At 41.7% G+C, this 15,977-nt stretch overlaps 1 protein-coding gene across 2 annotated transcripts in view; it reads right to left on the reverse strand.

The window, feature by feature from the left end:
* The window catches only part of HAO2 (hydroxyacid oxidase 2), a 31,693-nt gene that overhangs the window by 5,219 nt on the left and 10,497 nt on the right, over positions 1 to 15,977 (reverse strand). For both annotated transcript variants that reach the window (XM_017524155.2, XM_017524154.2), the window contains exons 2-5: positions 6,624 to 6,762; positions 4,814 to 4,965; positions 2,826 to 3,103; positions 1,058 to 1,267 (exon numbers count right to left, since the gene is read on the reverse strand). In XM_017524155.2, the coding sequence (XP_017379644.1) occupies positions 1,058 to 1,267; positions 2,826 to 3,103; positions 4,814 to 4,965; positions 6,624 to 6,762 (779 nt within the window). The remainder of the gene's footprint in view (positions 1 to 1,057; positions 1,268 to 2,825; positions 3,104 to 4,813; positions 4,966 to 6,623; positions 6,763 to 15,977) is intronic.

Consider the following 15,977-nt stretch of genomic DNA (forward strand, 5'->3'; position numbering starts at 1 on the left):
AAAAAAAAAAAAAAAAAAAAAAATAGAAGTACTTGGGAATGTGCTGAGGATTCAGTCACTCGTGTGTTGTTTAAAATAGGGAAAGATTATAGGGGTTACAGTTGTTCTACGTTGGAGGTTGGTTATATGGTTGTCTGTTCATATAACATGCCATTAAAAATAAGAGGAGCGTATATACTGAAACGAAAAGTTGCTCTTAATGTTATGTCAAATAAAATAACAAAATATAATTTATAAGTTTCTTAAACACAAAAAGTTGTACTTGCCTTAAGAAGATGTTAACAATGATCAAAATATTGATGTTAGTGATAGTGAGAAAATTAGTGCTGATTTTATCTTTTGCTTATGTATATTTTCTAACTTAGCTGCAGCGAACATGTTTTATTTATATGTGTCAATGAAACTGAAAAGGAAAAAACCTCATTTCTCTTTCTTAAAACAAGTCAAGCAGCAATAGAACATTTGGAAAAAATATAACTCAATGAAAACAAATCAACAACAAATTCCCGTGTAAAGATTATTTCCCTGCCTTCCTTCCTCCCCACCTTTTTTTTTTTTGCCTTCAAACTTCATCTATAATGGACATAAGTTTATAAGTTAGGGGAAGAAAGTATGGACTTTTGTAGATTTTAGCAAAAGACTCATTAGGGTGTTTTTAGAGTTTTGCCATAAAAGATGTTTACTTTAGAACATCTGTCTAATCAAATTCCACATTAACTATTTATTATCTGTGTGAGCTAAACACAAGTTACTTAACATCACTAAACTGCAGTATCCCCATTTACAAAACAGGGATAATAACACCCATCTTCCAGCATTGGCATGAGACTTAGAGATACTATATGTAAAGGTTGAAAAAACAGCCTAGCACACAGTAGGCTGTTATCAATAATTAACAGTCTTTAAAATTCACAAATACATACCAACACATGTGGTATGGAGGGGGGAAATATGCACCAGATTTCACAGAGTGCCTTGATGTGGATATGCCACACACACACACACACACACACACACCACTCACAAACACACCCCTCTCTGAAGTAATCCCACTTACTGAAGCAAGAACCTCATCAAGCTGCCTCCCACCATGGTTGGAAACAATGATGCCTTGGACATTGTGCTTCACAGCTAACTCTGCATCCTCCCTTGTCAAAATCCCTTTAAGGATGATGGGCAATCGAGTGATGCTCTGAAACCAGGAGAGATCTTTCCAGCAGAGAGAAGTGCTGATAGAAGCCATCTGGAAATAAGGTAATGAATTTCCCTATAGGAAATAAAAAGGGAACTTAGTCCTGAACTCTCACAAGTCTACCTGATGCATTCCAAAGATGAGACACATTTGGAGAGTTGCCATTTATAAACTTCAAGGAGGAGGAACAGGTCTGGGTATGATGGCTCATACATATAATCCCAGCGTTTTGTGGGGCTGAGGCTGGAAGCTCTCTTGAGCCCAGGATTTTGAGACCAGCATGGGAAACAGAGAAACCCTGCTGCCGGTCCTCTATAAAAAATAAATGGTGATGCATGCCTGTAGTTCAGCTACTTGGGAGGCTAAAACGGGAGGATCATGTGGGCTCAGGAGGTCACGACTGCAGTGAGCAGCGATGGTGCCACCACATACCAGCCTGGGTGACAGAGTGAGACCTTGTCTCAAAAGCAAACAACAAAGAAAATAAAAAGAAACGGGAGCCACACAACCCAACAATGTTTCTAGCTCCCTTTTTAAACAAAATTTGTATAAAAGAATTTCTACTTCAATTGCTTATCATTAACCATGAATGATGTTGCTGCTCAATAATTGTGCTAGGATCTAGAGACACAAAGACAAATAAGACAAAGTTTCTACTTTAAAAAAAAATCAGAGGTTAGTATATGATATTGATAAGCAAAAGCACTTATAGGTCAACGTGTTATGTTATGGTTAAAACATACCCAGGATAAGAACTAAGCAATACAAAATCAGTTATTACCCAATATTTACTCTTGACTCACCATGTACATCAAATATTTATAAATCTCAGTGTGCTTCTGGAATGTGAATAAGAATTTTGGAGCACCTCAAGGCCAATCTGTGATTAATGAGAACCGTTGAGTTGCTTGGCTGGGTATTACAGCTACCCACTGTCTGAAAAGCCTGGCTTTACTACCTCTGCTATAGCCAGGGATTCCAACTTCATCCTGGCTGTCTCTCTCTGAGGCCCTGCTTGCCATTTAATTATAGGATTTTAATGGGGAAGGTGGCCTTCGTAGTCACCTAGTTCAGAGATGACAAACAAATGTGCTATAGCAACCTGTGCTCCACAAATGAATTCTATGTGTACAGAGATACTGATTCCTCAGTTCTAAGACAGCAGGGTAGAACCCGGCCTGTCGGGACTATCTGGCCAGCCACCTTGGTCATGAACATCCCCTTTGAAGAGTCAGTTTGTCTACGTATGCCATCCAAAATGACCATTTTCTGAGTTTGTCATGAAAATGACAAATGTGGGATGAACTTTTTTAGTTACTGTCCTGTTCCATGCAAAAATCTTTTTTATGGCTTTCCTATTTTTCAGCCTGCAGCTCTGCCCAGACACTTCTGGTGACAGGTTGGCCAGATCCAAGGGTGAGAACACTTGGTCTTATATTCTGCTTGTCTGGAAGCTCTCGGGTGCAGGAACCATATCTGTTTTTACAAACTGCTGTATACCATGTCTGGCACAGAGCAGGCATTCAATAAATACTTGTGGAAAGAAAGAATGGAGGAAAAGAGAAAAGAGGAAAGGAAATTTGCCTTCTGTAATGCCTGTCCATCAAGTGTAATGCCTGTCCATATTTCCTACCTTTTTAGGTGATTGAAGATCTTTTAGTGTTAAGTTCCTCCTCAATTGGTTTTGAATGTCATATCGTCTGTTGCCACATACAGGTGTATCCAAAGTTATTACCAAAGCTTTAAAACCTAGGGATTCTACCCTGTGGATGAGCTGTTTGTTCAGCTGCCGGTCTGGATGCACATAGAGTTGGAACCATCGGAGGCCTTCGGGAGCTGCAGTAACAATGTCTTCAAGGCTGCAGCTGGCAAGTGTGCTGGTGATGTAACAGATACCAGCTGCCTGGGCGGCTGCAAAGCAAAAGACATGGCACAAGCTAGAGGGCAGAGGCGTCTGGACTTGGCTGAGAAACCCTGGGAGTCTGTGTAGCCTCTGGCCCTCTTGCCCCATGAATGCAGATAAAGTTTAACTTCATTCTGCTTCCTTGTAAGGCAGGGATGGAAGGCAATTTGATCAGACTGAGAGACCTAAAGCTGTCTGGACTCTCCCCTGTATAACCTGTCCTACAAACCCTCCACTCAATAACAAAATATTTCCAGCTAGAGATGCCACCCAATCTCCAAAACCACGTTGGTTGTGTTACAGCCTTCAGACAGGAAACTGGGCTTCTTATGAACTCCTAATGAAGCAGAAGACAGTGAGAGAGGTAAGGATGAGGGAATGTCATTCCAGTGGAGGAGCCTGAATTTCATAGTGGAAAAAGCATAACACATGAAATTAGAAGAATGTTAGTTCTACCCCTTCTTTGCTGTGTCGCCTTGAGTCTCTCATTTTCTTTTTCTGTAAAATGGGGAAAATAATAATACATGTTTTTAGGGTTGTTGGGAGACTGAATAAGATACTGACTATGGGACTATTCTTTACATTGCAAAGTGGCGTTCCGCATAGATGCCTGTGCTAATGACATTGATGGTGATGACGTTCATGCTGCTGCTGCTGACTGGCAAATTTCCCATTTCCCACTTTATTCATTTCAATGAAATCTACAACAGGCTAATGCCAGTGTCCCACTATAACACATGGGCAGAGAATTTGGCCTAATCAAAAATTAACATTTTCAATTTTTCATGTCAAGACGAGATATCCCATTCTTTCATCCTACTTCCAAACAACACGTTCAACCATGACAATTTAGTAAACTCGTCATATTAATATAGGATATTAATATTTCAACTAGCTAGACCATGGTCCCTAAACTACATCAAGATGGATGTCACATTCAGCTCTAGAATCCTTGACTTCATAGCTTCCTGCATCATGGAGTCAAAGGAAAAGACCTCAGGGAAGCCCTGAGCAATTGATTCACGAAAACAGATGTGACTTAGAGTGAAGATTGCAAAAGAGTCCCAAGAGCATTTTCAGCCCCATTTCTCCTTTTCTATTTATTATTATCATTATTATTATTATTTTTGATGGTGATGGTGGTGATGGTGGTGGTGGTGGAGGAGGAGGATGTGGCATAAGAACAGGGTTGACTGGGAAAGAGATGTAACCCAACAAGAAACTCTTTGTCAAACCAGATGACAAATTCAATTAAGGAGAAGGGAAATGGAATATTTGGGCAACTGCAGCTGTCAGCGTCTTGTGTTAGGACCTAATGTCAGGATTCTCTCCTAATCCTATGTTCAGAGACTGTCATTCAGCCCCAGCTCTGGCCCATCAGGGCCAAAGAGGGCCCTAGCTGTGGGGCTGCATTAAGCATCCCTTTCCCTACAGGTGGTGTGAGCCAGAGGGGCCAGCACCCCTTCCCTGAGGGATGACTTGGTTGGATTTCAGCATCATCTTATTCATCTGTAGCCCCCTCCCACTCTAACTCTTCTTTATTATGGAAAATGAATGCTTTCTCATCCTCAAGTTACACAGGGCATTCTTTTCTGCCTTCCTTAGTGTTAACCAGACTGCATTCCTAAGGCCCTTCTAGAGAGAATGTTGGAGCACTCTGCCACTGCTCTGAGGGACACCTTTTTCTGGAAAAGGAGCCTCGGGGTGATGGTTCATACCTCTTGCTGTGCTCATTTCTCCATCAGGCCAGACAAGGCAGTGGAAGCCTGTGGGTGCAATGCCGATAGGGGCGCTGATCTCCTCCCCTTGTATTGTGGTCCTGGTGTCCACCTCAGACACATCTCTCAGGTACCGGGGACGGAGGCGAATTCTGTGCCGGACAATAAAGGGATTTTCTGTTGATGCGATAACTCTGCAGCAGGGATGTGCTGTCTGGGGTGAACCCCTGATTCCTGATACAAGTCTAAACGAGACTGGGTCCTGTGGAACCTTGCTGGGTTCAGTTGGCTGAGAGCTGAGTAACCTGCGTGGATTCAGAACAGGCTCTTCTCCTGGGAGCCACTCCAGACACCTCGTTCCCCATTCCCCAACCTTCTCTGAACCCCTTGTGCACACCAAGTCCACATTATACCTGCTTTGCTGCGTCAAGGGTCTGTGTCTTTGAGCCACGCCTCCCTGACTACACTGTAGCACTTGGACGGTTTGATTTGGTTCATCATAACAGGGACAAAAAGGAGAAGAATAGGTAGGAAGAAGTTCCAGGCTCTTTTCCTCTCAGGTCACGAGTAAGTCTCCAGAAAGTAAGAAAAGCCCACTGAATGAGAACAAATCCCAGGGAGCGACTCAGGCTCCTGTGATAGACACTAGTTCATTTAAAGATTTGACTTCAACACTGCTTTAGAAGAAGATAGGAGAATTTACAGATAATAAATAGGCAAAACATGCTTTTTAGATAAATATATACTTAGCCTCAGGGGCCTAGTTTTCATTGTTTACACAATATTATTATTTCTGGACATGAACTTAGAAAAATTTTCTGAAAATTCTAATTGTGGAAATTTGAGTAAGGTAGCCTCAGTCACTTCATCTGTGAAACAGGAATAATAGTTCAAATTTCCTAATAGTTTTGTGAAGACAAAATGAAATAAATGATGTATGATGCCTAGTATACTGCTACTTAAGTGTGAAAATACAGAACATAGGGCTCCTTTTATGCCGTTTTTCAATTTTCTCCTGACTGTCTATCACAGGAATCAGCAAGCTTTTTCTGTAGAAGGCCAGAGAGTCTGTCACGATTATTCAACACGGCTGTTAAAGGGCAAAAGCAGCCATACACAACAGTAAATGAGCATGGATATGTTAAAATAAAACTTTATGGACACTAAAATCTGAATTTCATATAATATTTATATATTACAAATTTTTCTTCTCTTGACTCGCCTACCCCTCAGCCATTCAAAAATTTAAAACTATCCTTAACTCACGGACCATACAAAAATAAGTGGCAGGTCAACCTCTGCCTGTGGACTGCTCTTGGTTGAATGATGCTCTACTTCCTGCTTTTTCAGCCTAACTGTTCTCCCTTGACTCAATCTCTTATTATCGTTAAGACTCCTTGGATCTTCATATTTTCTCCAAACCTAAAGCGTTCTGTCCTGTGTTCCATTTTCTTCACCAAGCCAGAGTTCAGGAACTCAGGAGATCTAGGCCTCCCAGCAGGCCCATCCTCCCTGCCCAGGGAACTGGTCATTCTGGGACTCTTGTTCTATTTTGTTAGGTTGCATAGCTGCTGAGATGAAGGAGAATGACTCACTTATGCTAGTGATAAGATAAATACTCTTTTTTTCCACTTCTCATCAACCCTCCCTCCCCTGCCCACAATAAGCCAAAATAACAAAACATCACCCACATTTCTAGGTCTTGAGTGGTCTGTGATTTTTGGAGGCAGAAACCAGGACTGCTAGCATCGAAGGAGCGCTCCCCCCGTGCACCTTAGCCTAACAGTAGACAGGCTGCGGAAGACCAAACCTTTTAAATGCGGCAGTGTTGTCATCCCGTGTGACGCTGTCATCTGCTCCTCCTTCGATAAAATCCCGAGTTGACTTAGACAGGTGCTCCCGTGCATAAGCCTGAAAGTCTGTCAGACACACCAAGGACATTTCTGGACCTTCCAAGGAGAAAAGCAAACCAAACCAAACCCAGTAAGAACACTTCAGATGCAGAAAAGAAAATGAAGGGGAAGCTACAGTGTGAAATTGTTTGGATTCAACATTGATCTCTGCGTATTCTTTATCTTAATAGAGTTAATGCCAAAGCCAGTGATCCCTAAGCCAGAAGACAGGGAATAATGGTCCCTCCCTCCATTCCCCTATTCCCATTCCCAAATCCCGATTATTTGCCTTCTGAATATTTCTCATCTTTTCTCCGCCACTCTACACACACCACCTCAGACCTAGTTGAGGCCCCAGCACCTCTTAAAAACTTATTACAAAAATTTCTTATTTTTGTGTCTTGCCTTTACCTTAACTCCGCATCTTGTCTTCCTTCAGCTGCCTGTGATATCCCTAAAGTTCAAGGCTGATTATGCCTGCCTCTTGCCTTTCAGTGGGAATGCCTTTTGCCTTTCACATCACGGCATTCCCGGCTTTCTAGGCCTTGGCTCTTCACTGCCTCAGTAACTTCATTTCTTGGTGAACTGATACTAATATCTGGGAGTTCCCAGGAACATCTGAATGCCTGAATTGCCTGGGGCTGTGGATGACAGGGTGGGGAAGGGACAAGAGAAAGTTTACTTTGTAATTCTTAGCTGGGTCACTGAACGTGCTGCTTGATATTATTGGGAGGCCCAAGTGTCACCATCTACCTCTTTTCTATTTTTGCTAATTCTGGGACCTGGGAAACAATGTATGTTACCTCCATTTATTTTCCTCTTCAATTTGAGCCCTATAAACCCAGAGCTTGAGGAGGCTGAGGCAGGAGAATTGCCTGAACCCAGGAGGCGGAGGTTGCGGTGAGCCGAGATTGCGCCATTGCACTCCAGCCTGGGTAACAAGAGNCCCAAAAAAAAAAAAAAAAAAAAAAAAAAAAAAAAAAAAAAAAAAAAAAAAAAAAAACCCAGAGCTTGGTGCTTTTGATACAATGCTCCTGAAAGAGGAAAGAGGGCAGGGTTTAGGGGTAATCAATAAATCTCTCCAGTCGGAACAGGGCAGTAGGAACAGCAGCAGCAAAGATGCTGAAGACACTAGTTGCTGTCAGTAACAGCACGTAGAGCTCCTGCATGAGAGGATTCCAGAAGAAAAACCGAGAAACCTGAAGTTCTAAGCCCCAGCCAACTCCCAGGCAGTTGGCAGCCATGTGAAAATTAACAAGGCTGTGGGTAGAAACTGAATGGCTTTTAGGCCATTATCTAAAGGAAGGGAATAGGTCCCAGTAACTAGGGCTTCAACCAGGAATGGGTTAGTTCCTCTACTGGACAAAGGGGACAGAGAAGCCAGATGAGATGTGGGGTGCTGGGAATCTTGGCTGGGGCAGGGATGGTATGGAACTTGCCTGAGGGCACCTCGAGTCAACCCCAAGTCTGATCCAGTCAAACAGGAGTAGCCCTTGCACTTACTAAAGAGGCTAAGCACGAAGAAATTATATAACAGACAGAAAAACAGACACCCGAGGATGTGCACTCGGCTCTTGATGGAGGCTATGAGGAGGAATTTGGAGTCCTGCCATAGCACTTTTTATAGGAAAAGTACTCTGTTAGTGAGTGAGGAGAGAGCCGTGGAGTATGGAGTTGAGTCTGACGAAGTACTACAAACATATTTAATTTAGCTCGTTCTTACTCCACCCTTCAAAGGGTTAATAAACGTTAGTCAAATGACTTAATCATCGCAAGTATCCAACTATATCACAATTGCTTGTTTGTTTCTCTGCGTGCATAAAAGAATTAACATACCAGGCCTGGGAATGTTATTCTTCCAAAAGTCTGCTTGCAACATTAGACCTTTGTTGGTGTCTTGGAACTTGGATTTCAACAGGGTTCCCAGTGTCCCTTGATAAGAGCAGCCCCCTGTGTGTAGACTGTTTGTGTAAACAATGTGGTTTATGACAAACATTTGCATCTCCTCTGGGAGCCTGAAAGTTTGGTATGGGCTGGGCAGAGGGTGATCTTATGACCAGCCCCCAACATGAAACTCTGGGTGTTGGATCTCTACTGAGCGCCCCAGGTAGGTAACATTTTGATTTGACATCGTATCTTGTTGCTAGGGGAATTAACTGCATCCCACATGAGTTCGCTGGCAGAGGACTCATGGAAGCTTATACCTGATTTCCTCCAGATTTTGCTGCAAGAACCATTTTTCCCTTTGCTAATTTTGCTTTGCATCCTTTCAGTAACAAAGTATAGCCTCAACTATGTGTTCCTCCTATTGAAGAACTGAACCTAGGACCCCCAACACACTTTCCCTAGGTATTTAGGATAGTACGTGGCACTGAGTTGCTGCTTATAAATGTTCATTACGTGAATTTAACATTCCCCTGCCTGCCATTTCTCTGCATTATTAGATAAGAATTTTCACCAGGTTTCAACTCCGAATATCTCAACAAATCCACATATCTTAAAATGATACACTCAGAAATGCTGTTCTACACAATTCTAGAGTAAGAATGACAAAAAGATTGTGTCTAATCCAGAAGAAATGGCTCATGCTGACTCAGAGTCATGTGCCTAGAATAGTGTGAATTATATAATTTGAAAGCTGCTTGGACATTAAGAATTAACCCTAGCATCTTATATATAACATACACTATGTTATCTCATTCCTATACCACTTCTAATTTTTCCTTAGACTCTTTTCTATTTACAGTTTTCTCTCAATGACTCTGTAAAGAAGAGAGTAGGTGTTAGTCTTCCTATTCTGCATTTGAAGAGACTGAGGCCTCAGAAATGAAATAACTTGTGCAAGATCAGTTTGGCTGTGTCTCCAGCCAAATCTCATCTTGAATTTTAGCTCCCATAACCCACACAAGTCATGGGAGGGGCCCAGTGGGATGTAATTGAATCATGGGGGCGGGTTTCACCATGCTGTCATGATAGTGAATAAGTCTCATGAGATCCAATGGTTTTATAAAGGGCAGTCTCCCTGCACACGGTCTCTTGCCTGATATCATGTAAGACATGCCTTTGCTTCTCCTTTACCTTCTGCCATGATTGTAAGTCTCCCTCAACCATGTGGAACTGGGAGTCCATTAAACCTCTTTTTCTTTATAAATTATGCAGTCTCAGATATTTCTTTTTAGCGGTATGAAAATGGACTAATACACTCAGGTAGTAAGTTATTATGAGAGATGGTCCCAGAGTCATGTGCTCTGGTAGCTTCTAAAGATAGACATTCTCTATTTTCAATTTCATGTAAAGAACAATATAGTTGGTTCTCATAAATTGCTTTTTATATTGAACTTAAGATAATTTTGTAGGTTTAAAAATACAATTATAATTTTTTCTTTTTATAATATATGTAAATCTTAGTGGTCCATTATTTTTATTAGATGTTTAATATAAGGCTTATAATTAAAGAAAATGATAACTTCATTGTTCAAAGCTTTTTCTAAATTTGGAAGAACTTAGCACAGTATATTTTTATGTACTTTATTTCAATTTGTTCCCTACCAGCCTTAAATCCACTGGAAATTAAAGGGAAGATTCAAGTAATCTAATGGTTTTCTTGTGTTCCCATTTTATTTTGTCTCCATTTCAATGTTTTTTTCTTTTATCCTTTTTTATTCCTACTGCTTAAGAAGAAGAGACAGAGGAGAAAAGAATAAAATTGCAAATTCACCAATTGCTAGCTATTGTCCTAGAAACTTTGGCTCATATTAGTTCCTTGAACCTCTTTAGGCTTTATGTCTGATAGTAAAAACAGTGAGGTGGACAGATCCAAGATGGCCGATTAAGAGCAGCTCAGGATTGCAGCTCCCAGTGAAAGTGCAGAGGGTGAGTGGACACCACATTTCCAGATGGATTTTTATTGCCCACAGACCAGGAGATTCCCAGGCAGAGGAGCCCCATGGGTTGCCAGCACAGCTGTTTTGGCCGGCGCGACGGGTCCCCACATAAAACACACGGGTCTGGGTGCTATTTTAGCTGGTAAATGGACCTCCTGGGAGATTCGCCCATTCAACTGATAAAAAGGGGACTGAAACGGGGAGCCAGGCCAGGAGATTCCCAGGCAAAAAAGCACCACAAATCTCAGTGCGGCTGTTTTAGCTGGTGCAGTGGGTCACCACACGGGAAATCACACTGATCCCGGCACCTTTTCAACAGGTGACTGGAACACCTGGGAGACAGAGTCACCTGTTCAATGGAAAAAAAAATGGGGTCTGAGGCAGGGAGGCAGGTGATCACGTTCAGCTGGTCCCACCCCCACAAAAAAAAGCAGTCTTAAATGCTCTGGATTGAGAGTTTCACAGCAAGCACAACTGAACCTGGGATGGTCCACTCTGTGGGGGAGGGGTGTCTGCCATTACTGAGGCAGTCCACCACTATGGAGGTAGTCTGCCATTGCCGAGGCAGCCTGCCATTGTCGAGGCACCCCACTATTACAGAGGCGGGCCACCATTACCAAGGCAGTTCTAACTATACCTGTATAAACATGACTGCAAGGAAGTTCACACGGCAGCTGGGTGGAGCCCACAGCAGCTCAGCAAAGCCTCTGCAGGCAGATAGTGACTAGGCTGCTTCCTCACTTGGCAGGGCAGCCCTGAAAAAAGCCAGCAGCATGACAGAAACTTATAAATAAAGCCCTAACTCCCTGGGACAGAGCACCTGGGGGAAAAAAAAAGCGTTTATGAGTTCAGCTGCAGCAGACCTAAATGTTCCTGCCCAGCAGCTCTGAATGAACAACAGAGCTCACAGCTCAGCACTTGAGCTCCTATAAAGGACAGACTGTCTCCTCAAGCAGCTCCCTGACCCTCGTGTATCCAAAGAGTCACCTCATAAAGGAGAGCTCAGACTGACATCTGGGGGGTAACCTTCTAGGACAAAGGTAGCAGAAGAAGAAACTGGCAGCAACCCTTACTGTTCTGCAGCCATTGCAGGTGATCCCCAGGCAAGCAGGGCCTGGAGTAGACCTCAGCAGTCCTACAGCAGAGGAGCCTGACTGGTAGAACGAAAACTAAGAAACAGAAAGAAATAACTTCATCATCAACAAACTGGACGTCCACTCAGAGACCCAATCTGAAAGTCAACAACTACAAAGACGACAGGTGGATAAATCCACAAAGATAGGAAGAAACCAGTGCAAAAAGGATGAAAACACCCAAAATCAGAAGGCCTCTCCTCCTACAAGGTATCACAACTCCTCACCAGCAAGGGAACAAGGCTGGATGGAGAATGAGTGTGATGAATTGACAGAAACAGGCTTCAGAAGGTAAGTAACAAGAAATTTCTCTGAGCTAAAAGAGTGTGTTCTAACCCAATGCAAAGAAACTAAGAACCTTGAAAAAAGATTTGACAAAAGGCTAACAAGAATAAACAGCTTAGAGAGGAATATAAGTGAATTGACGGAGCAGAAAAACACAAAACGAAAACGTCCCGAAACATACACAAGTTTCAACAGCCAAACTGACCAAGCAGAAGAAAGGATATCAGAGGTCAAAGATCAACTCAATGAAATAAAATGAGAAGGCAAGATTAGAGAAAAAAAGGTAAAAATGAAGAACAAAGTCTCCAAGAAATATGGGACTATGTGAAAAGACCTAATCTACATTTGATAGGTGTACCTGAATGTGATGGAGAGAATGAATCCAAGCTGGAAAATACTCTTCAGGATATTATTCAGGAAAACTTCCCCAACCTAGCATGGCAGGCCAATATTCAAGTCCAGGAAATACAGAGAACACCACAAAGATATTCCTCAAGAAGAGCAACCCCAAGGCACATAATCACCAGATTCACCAGGATTGAAATGAAGGAGAAAATGCTAAAGACAGCCAGAGAGAAAGGTCAGGTTATTTACAAAGGGAAGCCCATCAGACTCACAGCAGATTTCTCTGCAGAAACCCTACATGCCAGAAGAGACTGGGGGCCAATATTCAACATCCTTAAAGAAAAAACTTGCAACCCAGAATTTTATACCCTGCCAAAGTAAGCTTCATAAGTGAAGGAGAAATAAAATCCTTTACGAACAAGCAATTATTCAGAGATTTCATCACCACCAGGCCTGCTTTACAAGAGCTCCTGAAAGAAGCACTAAGCATAGAAAGGAACAACCAGTACCAGCCACTCCAAAAACATACCAAACGGTAAAGAGCATCAACACAATGAAGAAACTGCATCAACTAATGGACAAAACAGTCAGCTAGCATCAAAATGGCAGGATCAAATTCACACATAACAATATTAACCCTAATGTAAATGGACTAAACGCCCCAATCAAAAGACACAGACTGGCAAATTGGATAAAAAGCCAAAACCCATCGGTGTGCTGTATCCAGGAAACCCATCTCACATGCAAGGATACACATAGGCTCAAAATAAAGGGATAGAGAAAGATTTACCAAGCAAATGGAGAGCAAAAAAAAGGAGGAGTTGCAATTCTCATTTCTGATAAAACAGACTTTAAACCAACAAAGATCAAAAGAGACAACGAAGGACATTACATGATGGTAAAAGGATCAATGCAACAAGAAGAGCTAACGATCCTAAATATATACACACCCAATACAGGAGCACCCAGATACATAAAGCACATTCTTAATGACTTACAAAGACACTTCGACTCCCACACAATAATAGTGGGAGACTTTAACACCCCATTGTCAATATTAGACAGATCAAACAGACAGAAAATTAACAAGGATATCCAGGACTTGAATTCACGCCTGGACCAAGCAAACCTAATAGACATCTACAGAACTCTCCACCCCAAATCCACAGAATATACATTCTTCTCAGTACCACATTACACCTACTCTAAAATTGACCACATAATTGGAAGTAAATCACTCCTCAGCAAATGCAAAAGAACGGAAATCATAACAAACAGTCTCTCAGACCACAGTGCAATCAAGTTAGAACTCAGAATTGAGAAACTAACTCAGAACCGCACAACTTCATGGAAACTGAACAACTTGCTCTTGAATATTGACTGGATAAACAATGAAATGAAGGCAGGAATAAAGATATTCTTCAAACCCAATGAGAACTAGGACACAACGTACATCTCTGGGACACATTTAAAGCAGTGTCTACAGGAATATATATACCAATAAATGCCCACATGAGAAGCAAGGAAAGATCTAAAATTGACACCCTATCATCAAAATTGAAAAAGCTAGAGGAGCAAGATCAAAAAAATTCAAAACTTAGCAGAAGGTAAGAAATAACTAAAATCAGAGCAGAACTGAAGGAGATAGAGACACAAAAAACCCTTCAAAAACTCAATAAATCCAGAAGCTGGTTTTTTGAAAAGATCAACAAAATAGACAGATCACTAGCCAGATTAATAAAAAAGAAAAGAGATCATAAAGAGATGCAATAAAAAACGATAAAGGGGATATCACCACAGATTCCACAGAAATACAAACCATCATCAGAGATTATTACAAGCAACTCTATGTACATAAACTACTAAATCTGGAAGAAATAGACAAATTCCTGGACACTTGCATCCTCCCAAGCCTAAACCAGGAAGAAGCCGAAATCCTGAAGAGACCAATAACAAGGTCTAAAGTTAAAGCAGCAATTAAGAGCCTACCACCCAAAAAAAGCCCAGGTCCAGATGGGTTCACAGCCATATTCTACCAGACATACAAAGAGGGGCTGGTACCATTCCTTCTGAAACTATTCCAAACAATCCAAAAAGAGGGAATCCTTCCCAAATCATTTTATGAGACCAACATAATCCTGACACCAAAACCCGGCAGAGACTCAGCAGGAAAAGAAAACTTCAGTCCAATATCCATGATGAACATAGATGCAAAAATTTTCAGTAAAATACTGGCAAGCTGATTGCAACAGCACATCAAAAAGCTTATCAACAATGATCAAGTAGGCTTCATCCCAGGGATGCAAGGCTGGTTCAACATACACAAGTCTGTGAACATAATTCACTGCCTAAACAGAACCAAAGACAAAAACAAACTACATGTTATCTCCATTGCTGTAGCGAAGGCCTTTGACAAAATTCAACAGCCCTTTATGCTAAAAACCCTCAAAAAACTAGGTATTGATGGAACGTATCTCAAAATAATAAAACCTATTTACAACAAATGAGCAGCCAATATCATACTGAATGGGCAAAAACTGGAAGTATTCCCTTTGAAATCTGGCACTAGACAAGGATCCCCTCTTTCACCATTCCTATTCAATATAGTATTGGGTGTTCTGGCCAGAGCAATCAGGCAAGAAAAATAAATAAAAGGTATTCAAATAGGAAAGGAGGAAGTCAAATTGTGTCTATTTGCAGATGACATGATTGTATATTTAGAAGACCCCATCGTCTCAGCCCAAAATCTCCTGAAACTGATAAGCAACTTCAGGAAAGTCTCAGGATACAAAATCAATGTGCAAAAATCACAAGCATTCCTATACACCAATAACAGACTTCAAGAGAGCCAAATCAAGAATGAACTGCCATTCACAATTGCTACCAAGGAAATAAAATACCTAGGAATACAACTAACGAGGAACGTAAAGGACCTCTTCAAGGAGAACGACAAACCACTGCTCAACGAAATAAGAGAGGACATAAACAGATGGAGAAACGTTCCATGCTCATGGTTAGGAAGAATCAATATTGTGAAAATGGCCATACTGCCCAAAGTAATTTACAGATTCAATGCTATCCCCATCAGGCTACCAATGACCTTCTTCACAGAACTGGAGAAAAATATCTTAAACTTCATATGGAACCCAAAGGGAGCCTGCATAGCCAAGTCAATTCTAAGTAAAAGGAACAAAGCTGGAGGCATCACACTACCGGACTTCAAACTATACTACAAGGCTACAGTAATCAAAACATCACGGTACTGTTACCAAAACAAAGATACAGACAAATGGAACAGAACAGAGGCTTTGGAGGCAACACCACACATCTACAACCATCTGATCTTTGACAAACCTCACAAAAACAAGCAATGGGGAAAGGATTCCCTGTTCAATAAATGGTATTGGGAAAACTGGCTAGCCATGGGCAGAAAGCAGAAACTGGATCCCTTCCTGACACCTTACGCTAAAATTAACTCCAGATGGATTAAAGACTTAAACATAAGGCCAGGCACGGTGGCTCAAGCCTGTAATCCCAGCACTGTGGGAGGCCGAGGCGGGTGGATCACGAGGTCAAGAGATCGAGACCATCCTGGTCAACATGGTGAAACCCCGTCTCTACTAAA

The sequence above is a fragment of the Cebus imitator genome, unplaced genomic scaffold (assembly GCF_001604975.1).
Source record: "Cebus imitator isolate Cc_AM_T3 unplaced genomic scaffold, Cebus_imitator-1.0 Scaffold32, whole genome shotgun sequence".
Classification (NCBI taxonomy): Eukaryota; Metazoa; Chordata; class Mammalia; order Primates; family Cebidae; genus Cebus; species Cebus imitator.